The sequence below is a fragment of the Sitophilus oryzae genome, unplaced genomic scaffold (assembly GCF_002938485.1).
Source record: "Sitophilus oryzae breed Bouriz unplaced genomic scaffold, Soryzae_2.0 scaffold_1436_pilon_pilon, whole genome shotgun sequence".
In the NCBI taxonomy this organism is placed as follows: domain Eukaryota; kingdom Metazoa; phylum Arthropoda; class Insecta; order Coleoptera; family Curculionidae; genus Sitophilus; species Sitophilus oryzae.
Window position 1 is genome coordinate 4570090 of NW_022146100.1, and position 14445 is coordinate 4584534.

At 30.9% G+C, this 14445-nt stretch overlaps 1 protein-coding gene across 1 annotated transcript in view; it reads right to left on the reverse strand.

The window, feature by feature from the left end:
• Positions 1–8257, reverse strand: part of LOC115876503 (cytochrome P450 CYP12A2-like) — a 54660-nt gene extending 46403 nt beyond the window's left edge. The window contains exons 1-2 of the mRNA XM_030892304.1: positions 7873–8257; positions 3838–3931 (exon numbers count right to left, since the gene is read on the reverse strand). Coding sequence (XP_030748164.1) covers positions 3838–3931; positions 7873–8165 — 387 coding nt within the window. The 5' untranslated portion in view covers positions 8166–8257. The remainder of the gene's footprint in view (positions 1–3837; positions 3932–7872) is intronic.
• Positions 8258–14445: the final 6188 nt, after the last annotated feature.

Below are 14445 nucleotides of genomic sequence, written 5' to 3' on the forward strand. Positions count from 1 at the left end.
GTGATTTAACCTGAAAGTGCCCATACATTTTTTACTTATCGTGATTTTTGTGTGTGTTTTTTAAGACTCTAACAATTCATCAATAAAGCTTAAGTGGAGTGCGTTTTTGGTGCTATGCCTCATCTTTGTTGTGTTCCTGGTGGAAAGGATAGTTATACTAGGCAGCTTAAAGTATCCGGAAGAGCAAGAAAAGTGGGTACGAGTTATAAATCAAGAGAATTTTATTGAAAATATCTTTAATAAATTTAAAAATAATATTCTCCCATGATGATATTAATGAAAACTGGACAATTATGTTTATTTTATTCATATTGTGGAATCTCCACTCCAAGTGTTGTTGGTTCAGCTTCGATAGATTCAAACACGTAAGTAGGTATTATGATCTAGGGAAAAATAAAGAATATGTGTATTAAAGATCATGAAAAAGATTATTATTTTGAGTTCAAATTTTAAAAAAGATTTTTGTAAAGACAAGACTGATACAGTTTAAAAAAGAAGTATGTGTTTTTTTGTTTGATAATATATAATGTATGTCAAGCATAACATATATTTGTTCAGTAATTTTTAATGAATAGTGTTGATTATTTATAATACCAAATTAATATCAAATATTTAAGTGATGGCTGAATACAATATGAATAAAATAACAATAAAATTGGTATATTTGCATAATACAAAATTAAGTTTTAAGAATAAAGGTGTTACTAAAAATACTAAGAAATTCATATTTATTTGTTTTAATTGGTCTAATGTTATTTACATTTTATGTAAGAATTATACCGTATCATCGAAAAAAATCGGCGTCTAGTTGGCTTGGAAATGAACATCGATGACATGCCCTAAATAACTGTACACATAAAATAATTAACTAGAATTTTACAATCTTGGAAAATTTGATATTCTTGAATCTTGTTTCTAAATATACTAAATTTTTTGATTTTCTTGGGATTTAGGTTCGGGAAAAACGCTGATTAAGTTTTCATTTGGTTTTTCATTATTTTTATTTGGTTTAAAAAAAAAACGGTTCGGCTAACATTATAGCCTTCATCAGTGTTGTGTCATATGAAAAAAATAGTGTCGAATATAATCCAAAAAATTACATATAAAATATTCATACCACGCACATAATGTTTACTGCGTACTGCGTACTCCATAGTCAATGTAGATAATTTTAGTGTTAAGAATAATAATTTTAAAAAATATGTGGTCATGTTTTGATTAGTTTATATTAGTTTATTAATTGCAGTAAATATTATGAGGTGTGAATTATATTGTATATGTAATTTTTTGGATTATATTCGACACTATTTTTCTCATATGACACAACACTGATGAAGGCTATAGTTAGCCGAAACGTTTTTTTAAACCAAATAAAAATAATGAAAACCCAAATGAAAACTTAAATCAGCGTTTTTCCCGAACCTAAAAATCCCAAGAAAATCAAAAATTTTAGAATAATTTTACATATAAAATGCCAGCGATCTTCATTTCATAGCCATCGCTGACGCCTTTTTTAGATAATATTGTATTATTTGTAAATATAATTTTTCGAAGATTGATACTTGCAAGATATACATATAAATTTTGTGAATGCAAATAATAATACATCACTATTAGTAGATATTGAATGTTTTTTGTTAAATTAGATCGATTTTCAAACCCCAAAATTTAAAATATATTTACATTTTACCCATTATCTTATGTACCTATACATTATTTGTACATTGTAAAACACTTGCTGCATTTGTATGGTTCATAGTTTATTTGCCAAAGTATTTATTACTATAAATAGGTATATACAGGCCCGGCAATGGATCTCTAGGCATAGGAATTACATGCATTGGAATGAAACGCCTATAAAAAGTCTATGCTTAAACAGAGATGGACAACAACTTCCCCGTTTCCACTTCCACTACGACTGCCTACTTAGACAAACTCCAATAAGATAACAAATTTTGGAAATTCCGCCACCTCCCATCCACTCATGATACCCATCTCCCTGCCCTTTATTTATCGCCATTATTTTATTTCCCTTCCCGCGCCTCCGCACCTCGCTATTCTGACTCCCGTCAGTTCATCACAGAGTTGCCAGGTCTACCGGTTTCGTCTGTAAGCTACCGATCTACCGATTTAAAGAAAAATCTAACGATATATTCAACTGCGTCTTTAGTTTTTACAATAGAAGCACTTATAAAAAGCTGACTTATTTGACTAAAAATTAAGCGACTGCCGTGTTGGAATCTGTATAATTTGACTTTATTATTGTTTCATTAAATTTTATTTAGTAATAACACACATACAGGTCATCGTTCTGTCTAGTTGCAGAGTTACAGAGATATTCCTAAAAATCCTTATTACTCCTTATTACTCCTTATTAGGCGCGGTATTGGCGACATGCCCGAAGAAGTTGATATCTTTTGAAAAGATTTTATTTCATTCATCTACTAAAGTTGAACCCATATTTTCCCCAAAAAATGTAAACAAAAAACAAAATTTAAGTTAAGAAACAACCTAAATTCGGACAAATATTTTAGTGATTTTCCCGTCAAAAAAATATATTAATATGAAAAAAGAGTGAGAGTTGCTACAGCTTTCCCATTGAAATGAAATTAATTTTAGATATCACTGATCAAAATTTGTACAAAGGTAAAAAGTGACTGCTACACTAATTTGTGACTGCTATCCCTACTTGTTATAGTTTTATATGTTTTTATTAATATATTAATATTATTTAATTCAATATTTTTTTTAATATTAAATAATATACCTAGCTATTTCTAATTCTTGTTATATTTATTATATTTGTATTTTATTTGAGTGATCTATTATTACGACACATAGGAATGCTAATTTTGGACTTAAATATTATATTTTATTTCGTTTCTGTACTTTTAATTTTTGTTGAAGATCTACCGAGAATTTTGTTCTCGTATGGAATTATAATCTAACAAACCCGGCAACCCTGTTCGTCTACTCCTTATAAAGTTTTTTTCGGCCTAATTCCTTTGTCACAGCCGCGGCTTTGTGAAGCGCCGCCGCCGACCGACTGTGTCGGGGCGACTGCTAGGAAGATCGTACAGTATTGCCATTTCATAGAATTGCACTTGCTATTTTAGAAATGATATCAAAGTTTTGCATGTTACTTTTCGTTTTAGAAAGAAGTTATGTGCCTAGAGAAAACATTCGTAAAATTGTTTCGTACTTTATTTAATATTTCATTAAGTAGGCAAGATAATGGGATTAGAAGATTTAGGATTTTGACAAGCCAACATAATTTCGATTTAATTGAATGGCAACACTGTCCGTCCTGTTTCTATTTTTTCGATTCTGTTCTATTAGTAGGCGGTAGCCCCCACACAAGCGTCTTAAAGACCCGCCCGGCGCCCTCTCGCAGGGCTCTCGTCGTATCACTTCTATGATCACTTCCCCTATACGATGGTAGGGAAAAGACACTTTATCCGTCTCTGTTGCACTGCAGTGTATTTTGCAGCCTTACCATCTTTTTTTATCGCATTGAAAACCTCCTATTGCTAATATTCCTTTGCCAGTAGTGTATGTTGTAGTTATTAACTGTATATTATGTATATTTCATGTAAACTATATCATTTTTAAAATACAAACCAAAAATCTGAGGAATAATTATGTTTTCCATGTATTCTACAACATATTTATTAATCCGTTATATCTAACTAGCGTGACGTCATAAATCTCGCCCGTAGGCTGATCTTTTAATAGAAGGCACTGGAACAAGGAGTTTGTAAATAAAAAGTAGAATTTTAGACTTTCTAAATAGTTAAACCATTCAGTGGTCTCTTATGACTTATGACCTATACCTACCTTTTCAATATCATCTGGATTGTAACAAAAAACCATTGGTCTCTTTCCATGAATCCCAGAAAAGTAAGCTATATCACCATATTGCTCTCTAAATCTAGAAACGAAAAAAATCTGTACGATTTATAGGACAAAAAATGCTATGATCATGCTAAATACCTAATTCTAATATAATTGTTAGGGTTCCGTACCCAAAGGGTAAAAAGGGGAACACTATTACTAAGACTTCGCTGTCCGTCCGTCCGTCCGTCCGGCCGTCCGTCACAAAGGTCTATCTTATGAACCGTTATAGCGTTGAAATTTTTACAGATAATGTATATATGTTACCGCTATAAGAACAAATACTAAAAACAGAATTAAATAAATGTTTATAAATAAAAAAGGAATTTCACTAAATATTATCTTTTAAGTAAGAATTTTACATAGAATCTTTCAACTCCTCGGTGGCCGCGTGGTTTAAAACGTTAGGACTTTACGCTGCTATGACATTGGAGCCGTAGTAACGCAGGTTCGAATCCTAGTCAAGGCGACTTTTTTTTAATCGTTTTTTTTTAATTTTTACATATTTACATATTTATTTTTACTTTTTACATATTTATTATTGCTTAATACAATTTTTAGTCATGTGTTTCGTCATTTTTTTTCATTCAAAATTTCAGCTAAATCGGAAAAAAAGTTTATAATAATATAGTGTCTAATGTTGTATAGATAATGAATGGTACGGAACCCTTCGTGCGCGAGTCCGGCTCGCACTTGACCAATTTTTTAATTAATGAATTTTTGGATGCCATGCTGCTTTATCCATGCACATCGACAGATATTTGCTTTGTATTATATAGCAAATTATTATTATTATCTATTTATATTTAAATACAAAAATAATAATACAATATATATACATTTTATTATTTTTTCATTTTTTTAGGTATAAACATGTTTTAAATATTTATATCCTTTTTAAGATTTTACTCTTAAACTTTTATTTTTTTGAAAAGTAATACTTAAATTTAATTCTATAATATATATTTTATATTTTTATCAATTAAAGTACTTAATTTTGTAATTGTTTATAAAAAACACAAGTTGGAAACACTTAACTAATTTTAAAACCTTTTAAATTCTATTATTAGCTATTAGCTTAAATCATAGCACTGCTTGAAAGACACTGGTTTTGGTCTTGATCTTGCGCAAAAATACGGGGTGAGTCTTAAATAAATGCAAATATTTTTAGGGGTAGTATTTTTTGACCCCAGAAAAATGTATATGAGGTTCTTTCGCGAAAAAAAATTGAGAATTTGAATTTTTAATTTGTTGTTAAAAAACATAATATCTTGATAATATGGTTTGATGGAGGAAAGATCCAGTGGTTCTCAAAATTTAAGCAAAAAAAACGGTGAAGAAATATATTTCTTTTATCGAGATCTATCAGCCCTGAAAATATTTCCACTTATTTAATACTCACCCTGTAGTTATAATCATAAATAATCAGAAATTAATAAAAACGAATAAGGTGTCTAATTCTATAAAAGTATGGAGCAGAGTTCAAGGATATAGGGATAAGATAAAATCATTTAATGAACTAAAAATATACAAAATAACAATAACAATCTTGATAAATATTTTATAACAACATTTATTATTGCGACACTTTTATCTATATTGACATAATTTAGTTTATTTTTTTCCTTATGCAAAAATCATGAATTATATCTTTTGAATTACTTTGCTATTATTATTGTATATTTTTTTCACACGCCAGTAATCTGTTGAATTACCTAGCAAAAGATCTCTTTTAGCTCGAATTTTGTCAGTAATAAATTTAGTTTGGCTGGTAATTATTATCTACAGTTAATTTTGTCTATATTTTTTCTTTAATACAAGGTGTTTCACTACAGGTTATGGATGTCTAGCTTACATTTATAAAATGGGAAATACACGGTGTCCCAATATTCCGTGAACATAGAACTACTACGTATTTTTGAAAGGAAAATAAGATCACTGGACAAAATTTACCTCTAGACAAAAGTACTTCGTTTATCTGCTAGAGGGCATGAAATTTTAAAAAAATAAACACATTTTTTCGGATATTTTAAAAACCGTTATTCTGATTTGAATGAGATTTTGGGTGTCTATGTTTTGCGAAGTGGTTTAACATTTGGCTTTCACAAAAATCAAGAAAAATGACGGGGTAGGTGAAAACTACCCCCATCCCTACAAAAAAAATTTAGTATAAATATTTTCCAACTCAACTCAAGATCGATTTTTTTTTTTCGTAGAGAATTGTCTTTCTACTATTTGTAACATTCATATATACAGGGTGGCGCCACTCATACGCTTTAGGAGAACGTCAGTTTATATTGATATGTAATTTTGTGAATATAATTATGTAGGTTAATTCAGAGCACTTTTTAAAAATATAGAGAGTTCTACAGGGTGTCCCCAAAAACAGTTACATGTCAAAGTTGTGTTTTTTAATAGAACACTCAATATATTAATTGATTTTCGGATTTTGGGAGAAAAATAAGTATAACATGTAAGGTTTTTTACATACTTAACATTTTCTAAAAATAAGAAACAATAAAATTTTTAAATTACAATAAAAGCTACCTAAACTGGAATTTACCCGGTATAGCCTGATATGTAGTTAAATTAACTATTGTACTTAAAATCAAATTAAAACTTGATTCAAAAAGTTATACAGGGTGAGACAAAATTAATATTGAACATTGGTCATCTTTAAAAGCATGTTACTCTTTTATTTTAAATGGAACATCCAGTATATTATTCCGATATTCAATGGAGAATTCATGTCTCTTAAAAATACTATTAAGGTTGCCTACCCCTCAAACAATGATTGATTTTATCTAGTCTGGTTTTATTATGGTGATATGTTAAAAACAGTGTTTACAAAACTCGACTAACTATTGTCGACAACATTAGAGAATTTATTGTAGCTGCTTTTCGATGTAGAACTCCACATATGCCTTTTAAAATGAAAATATCCTTTTGAAAAGATAATCATTTTATGCAGTTAACAGGAAAGGAAGCATTTTGAGTATTTGATTTCATCTATCTAATTTTTGTCACATAATAATTATAGGTTTATATATCTAGTTTTAATTCTGTAATAATTAAAATATGTTTTAAACGGGTATCTTTTTATTACCGTTGAGTATTTTACTTTAAAATTTTACATTTTTGTTAAATTAACAAAAGGTATATCACACAGCCACGCTAGATTTTTTCAAGTAATAAAGATCTACTGACGCAAAATTCGGCAAAATCATAAAAATTAAAATATCTAGGAAAATGTTTGTCTGAAGGGTCAACCTTATTAATATTTTGAAGATATATAAATTCCCCATTGAACACCGCAAAAATATACTTGGTGTTCCATTTAAAATAAATGGGTAACTTGCTTTTAAAAGTGACTAATTTTCCATATTAATTTTGTCTCACCCTGTATAACTTTTCAGATCAAATTTCAATTTGGTTTAACAATGGTTACTGTAATTAAATATCAGGCTATACAAGGTCAAATAAAATTTAAGTAGCTCTTATCAAAATTTAAAATTTACTCTTCATTTTCACAAAATGTGAAACATGTCAAAATCCTTAGATTTTAGGTATATATATGCTTCTTTAATAAAACTCACCTTTATTTTTTTCGTAGAATCCGAAAATCAATTAATATATAGGGGTTTCCATTAGAAAAAACTTTGATGTGTAATTTTTTTTGAGGACGGGACACCCTGTAAAATTCTATATATTTTTATAAAATCCTTTCAGTTCACCTACATATGCCGCCAAAATTTAATTTCTATATAAACTACCATTCTCCTTGGATCTTCCGCGGCGTATGAGAAACGCCACCCTGTATTTGATATTATAATATTATGAAGAAATAAACTAAAAAAACATACTGTGCTATCACATTTCCTGAAATAATACCAACACAACAAAGACACTAAAATCCAGCTATGAACTTTGGCAACTTTCAATAAATGTAAAACACTCTTTTTATTAACTATAATTTACTTGGTGTGCAAATCGATGATTTGGATGTTATGCATGTCCCCAACCAAAGGAAAAAACCTCCACGCATTCCCTAAAATGGGAATGGGCTTGGGTCCAGGAATCTCCTCGAAGGGCTTGGCCTCATCCCACCCTTCAGGCTTTCCTTCATTCTCCTTAGACACTCCGTACCCGATTTTCTTGTAGTAACTGTCTTTAGGATCGACAGCTATCGATTCGGCGGAAGCATTTTTCGCGCTTTCGGTGGACACAAATCTGGTGAGAATGATCAGTGACCGCGACTTGGAAAGGATCATGTTGAGGGTATAATAATAGAATACAAACTGCAACTATTCGTGAAACGATTCATATACACAGTAATTTTCAAATGAATTAAAGTGGCGTGACGTGTGATTGGAGATAAACTGTGTGTGTGTGTTGATTGTATGTTTTTTCGTATATGGGGGGAGACAATAAAATAATATACAGGGTGATTCAGTGTTTTGAAAAAGCTCCATATCTGGTTTTCTATTTGGGATTTTCTTTTTAAATATTTTTACAGATGTACAGTGTGATTGAAATATATTTGTACACAAATATTTTCAATTTCTTTGTTAATACCCTAGATCATATAACCGGGTGTTGCATCGTCGGACGGAACATAGGAAATCCCATGTAAATTTTAATGGGGTCAATTATTGGCTTCCCTAATTATTTTAAAGAATAATTCTATTTAGGTTTATTGAAGAGCACTAAAACCCACATTCAAAAATATATCTTTAGAGGTTTTTGATTAGCTCGTTTACGAGTTATCGCCGATTTCTTTTTAAATATTTCTGCTTTCTTATGGCCCTATGTTTACTTATGAGCACCAGTCAAGGTAAAAGATAATTGTCAAATGAAGTTGTCATTTCAGAAATTTACCAATTTAGTGCTTTATTATTATTGAAAACTCATTCCTACATCGGAAATCTTAAAGATGTATTTATAAATACAAATTAATATGAATTAAAGTAAAATAAAGTAATCAATTACAAGGTTAATTATAGTATTATTACAATGTTCAATAACTTATTAATTTAGGTACTATTAAATAGTTAGAACTTTAGGATTTAAGAAGATATACCTCCATCGACTGCTAGACAATAAGCCAGGTGATCATAAAATTCTCTTCTTACAATCGCTAATTGGTAAACTGAAATTCTATTGCATTCGGCAGAAATAGCATTTTTTAACTCGTCTAGATTTGGGAATTTTTTATCCTGTTTTTTAAATGGCCCCAGAGAAAGAAATCATGTGGCGAAATATCAGGAGACCTTGCTGGCAAATTTACTGTATGATTTAGGCCAATAACGTTTCCGTTAAAACTATTGTCTAAATATTCCCGAACAGCCAGGGTACTATGTGCCGGGCAGCCATCCATTTGGTACCAAACTTCATGATTTTCCCTAGCGGCATCATGTAAAGCAGGTAAAATATGATTTTCGAGTAGTTCCAAATAATATTCTGCATTTAAATTTCGCGTAAGAAATAATGGCCCGATAATATTGTGTCCGAATATCCCTGCCCAAACATTTACTTTCTGTGGATATTGCGTCCTTGTTTCGACAAACCCGTGTTGGTTTTCTTTGTTCCAATATCGATCATTTTGAACATTGGGTTCATTATTTAAGATAAACGTGCATTCGTCAGTGAAACATATGTTTTTTAAAAATTCCCTATCCGTGTTTGCTCTTTCCATCATATTAAAACAAAACGCTTGCCGCCGTATTTCGTCTCTATCTCGTAGCTCTTGGTGCTTTTCATATTTGAAGGAATAGTATTTATGTCGTTTCAAAATTCGAAACGCTGTAGTGTGATCTATTCCTATTTCATCCTGAAGTTTCCTTGTGCTGATCTTTCCATCGTTCTCTACCACGCACAATAAAACTTCCAAGTCGGTATCATTTCTTGCATCTTCTCCTTGTTCCTGCCTTGCTTCACATTTGCAGTTATTTATTAAGGTATCTTCGGTCTCAAATCTCTGGATATTCCTTGCGATTGTAGATTTTCCAGGTATCGGTCTATTCGGATACAGAGCAGCAAACATGTCCGACACCTTTTGATAGCTATTTCCTTGATAATACCATTTAATCATCAATACTTTTTCTTCGGTAGTGTAATTCATGGCTAATATTTTCGATGTAGGTATGAGTTTTTAATAATAATAATAAAGCACTAAATAGATAAATTTCTGAAATGACAACTTCATTTGACAGTTATTTTTTACCTTGACTGGTGCTCATAAGTAAATACAGGGCCATAAGTTTATATATATAAGTTTTAGTGCTCTTCAATAAACCTAAATATAATTATTCTCTAAAATAATTAGGGAAGCCAATAATTGACCCCATTAAAATTTACATGGGATTTCCCATGTCCCGTCCGACGATGCAACACCCGGTCGGTATAGAGTAATAACTCCTCCATTTAGAAAAATACAACATGTTATAAAAATATATTTGAATTACGTAACTACGTAAATATATCTAGGAAAGCATTTTTAAAAACACGTATAGGCTGCATTGCCAACATATTCAGTAAAAACAATGTAGCCAAAAATTGCAAATAGAAAATCTGGCAGTAGTATTTTTAGGAACGGTACGTCACCCTGTATATCGATGTGTGACCATGTATAAATATATAAATTAGGAGGAGCCTGTAAATGGAAAAATAAAGAAATAATTATGGCAAAAATGTAAGGTCAGATCAGTAATTTTCGCAGTTTTTAACCATACATCAATTTATAGTAAAAAACACGTTTTACCAATTCTAAACAAAAACAAAATCAGAAAAGAATTTTAATTTGTTTCGATCACAGCTAATTCATGAGTATGGAGTCTAAAAGGAGGAGGCGAATCGAACGCAAAAATTTTGGGCCCAGATTTCATGATCTAAGTGAAGTTCGAAAATCGCCGTTAGGGGCGCATGTGATGATAGGGATACTAGAAATACACAGCTTCTTATGGCAAGAATAACTATTTTGTTATAAATTATAGAGCCAAGTTAATATTTGGGCATATTTTTACTAGAGTTAGCTTTTAGAAACGTGTTTTTTTTTTCTAATTGAGCAATGTGCGTGGCTAAAATTGGGAATACAAAACCCTAAATTTGAGTTTGAAAAGTTAGTTAGGTTATATCAGATGCCGGTTTTAGATATTCTTTTCCTATGTTCTTATTATAACAATGTTTTATTATGGGGTTCTATTTAGTGCATACACGGCCGAAGAAAAATATAAGCTGCTAAAGTAAATGTTTCCTTCAACTGGTATACACAAAATATCGAAGTTCCGGCAACAAACGTATCACCAGTTCAACCTTTGATTTGATGTAAACAGTAATTGTTCCTTGATGAGAAATGTGAATTAAATAGTTTATGATGTGAGTGTGTCAGAAAGAAAATCGATAAAATAGACAAGTGTGTCTAGAAAGAAAATCTAGGAACTAGTGGGGTTGCAGTTGGAAGGGTTTGGACTACAATTAATACACTTTGTTAATGGTCAATCTTTATTTATTCCATCCTCAGGACACTGAAATGGAAATACATGTTACAGAAAAAAGGCTATAAAAGTCATCAAGTAGAAAGAACTTACTCAACGTGGTAAAAAACCTTCTCTAAAAACTACATTAAAAAATAGGCTTACAGGAAACATTGAAAGCATTGAAACATCAAATTTATTTATTTAGGAATATAAATACATAACTTTTATTTTGATTAATTGACTAACTCCAAGTAGCTAAATTTAATATATGTAATATACACCTGAATATACAATAAAGAAATTATCTACTAATAGTAAAATAAATTATCTAACCTTATCTACAGATGGTTCAGTAGCGGCTCGTTACCATTAGAACTGATGAGGCGACGCAAACGCGGACGAAAACAAAAAGACGGGGGGGGTCTAAGCTGCAACAAGTTTAATTTTTTTTTGTTCCTCAGATATAATATGTTTGAAGGTTTAACCTACTAAAAATGTCATAAGAACTTTTTTTTGTTTTTATGTGTTAAAAGCTAGAGATTTTTTTGCTCCTCAGATATAATAAGTTTGTAAGCATAACTTATTAAAAAAGTCATCAACTTAAACATATACCTATTAGGTATTAGCTAACTAATCTAATGATCGTAATATGACAGCTCTAATTTGAGGTTTTCGTTCGGTTAGTAAGACGGAATTTGTCACATCAAGCTCTACGACGCGCGACGCGACGACATAAATAAGAAACAAACAAGTAAAAAATAGTTAAAAAATGTAATTGTATAAGAATTATTCCTTTTTGTAGGTTAAGTTTATTCATCTGTCTTTAAGAATAGCAAATTTATCAATTATGTCATCATAAAACTTCCCTTCGTTCTCACTAAGGGTAACCAACAGCTCCTTTTCAATTGAAAATAAAGACAAAGCAGAAAGTCTATCTTGTAACATTGTATTTCTTAAGTAAGATTTTATCCGTTTTAGACAAGAAAAATCCCGCTCGACTTGAACACTTGTAATCGGGATTTGGTTATAACATTGGTTATAACACTTATCTGGGGAGTAGGTCTGTTTTCCTGTAAGACCCCTCGCTTTTCATCCTCTGGAAAATCCTTTCATCTTTTCTGTCTTCTGGAAAACGGGGTTTTTAGAAGGGACATCACAATGTCATGTACATGATTCATTTTAAAGTCTGATTATTACAAAATAAATCACTAAACTCTGAATTACGGCTAGATCACACTACTTGCTACTCACAAAAGCATAAAACAAACCGACCGAACAGACGTGACGTTTAGTAATTCCCCGAAATATCTAAAGTTAATTATTTTGACCAGTATTGCGTGGATGCCAAGAGTTCATATTATTCAAATTTATTCTATACTCTCTTCAATATACGATATTATTTCCATAATTATTGATGGGGTATTTCGTGAAGTTCAATTATTAGATTAATTTTAATTACAAAGAGCATTATAATATCGCATTATCCAGCCATATCAAGCACGACCTATTTTTGAACTTAACAATCAAGTTTGTAAAGAATGGATTTTTTTTCATGAATCTGGCAACAGCGTTGCACTTAAGCGATTTGGCTGTCGCCTCTACAGCAGCTAATTTCACGCTTTCCCTCCGCTTCCCCGACCCACTGATTTCAATGTGTGACGTTTTAGTTCATTGATAAAAAAAGGTCGGCAGAGGCGGCAAAAATTACGCCTCAGGAACGCAGAACGAAGAGATGCATTGTAGTCCAGTTAAAACAGAAACGAAATGGCGCGATCGGTTGGTTTAGACCGGTCGAAAAGTAAAAAGCTTGGTATATTTTAATAAAATTATTCAATATTAATATTGCTATAATATAAATATACGATTAGCTGGAAATAAATTTGTGTACTACAAAAGATAGAATTTCGAGGTGAGGCGGCGCCTCAGTTTCCTCACCTGACGGGCCGCCACTGAGATAGTTCCGTTTTGGTTCCGCCAACTAATTTTGTCTAAATAAGTGCATAAAACACATCACTACTGTGAAGTATTTTGTCTGGGGAACTGCCCTTTGCCAATGCTGTAGCAGGTTAGGATGTCTTTCTTCTTTATTGATGCTAGGATCCTAGTCATCCTAGTAAAAGAGATATACCTAATTATTAAATAAATTTAAAAAAACATTTTTCACTATTCGAGGTAGCTGGTATTTTGAAACTACATTTTTGAAGTGTAAATAATGTTTAATATTCACTTTCTATAATATTCAAATAATATTTAATAGCAATGGTTAATGGTTTAATATATATTATTAATACCTACTTATTTAATAACAGGTAATTTAAACACCTAGTAGCACATAGGTATATAATAACATGTTAGTAGGTATTAAAGTATAAATTTCTGTTATTCTTATTTTAGGCTTTCTAGGTTATGTCATGCAGATTTTGGGCTATATTCTCTACTAATATGATTTTTAAATAAATCTGTACACTGATAGTATATAATTTTAATGTTTTTCTTAACATCTATCATAATTTTTTTAAAATAAATAATCATATTACTTACATTAGGGGCTTTGAAAAGTTTTGGGTTACTTTTCTTTCTTCGCTTTTTTTTCATTGAAATATCCAATTCTACGGCCAGATGCCGAGCTATTTCTACTGTATAGTTTTTTTTTCACAATGCTGATTGTTAGACTGCTAAAAATTCAACATATTAACTATAATTTTAGCAAAAACAAACTTAAACCGTATAATAACAATGAAAATATAGTATCCCTATCGATCGCAGTGCCCCTACTGTCAAACCGAGGAACCTGCTTAAAAGTGGGGACAGAAATTTCAAATATGCCCATTGCCGATAAACCTTCTTTTTTAAGCCCTCCATATTCATGAGACAGCTAGTCGACTTACAATCATTTCCATGAAATCTACGTAAAGAGTTAAGTTATTAGAAAAAGGCTAAAATCTTTTAAAAGATTTAAGTGATTTAAAAAAAGTATTTTTAGATTTTTTATGATACATTTTTAACAGCGGCATTTCCCTCTGAACTGTCAAGCTGCAGCGCCTAGTTTTAAATACATTTTTTACCGTGTTTATGA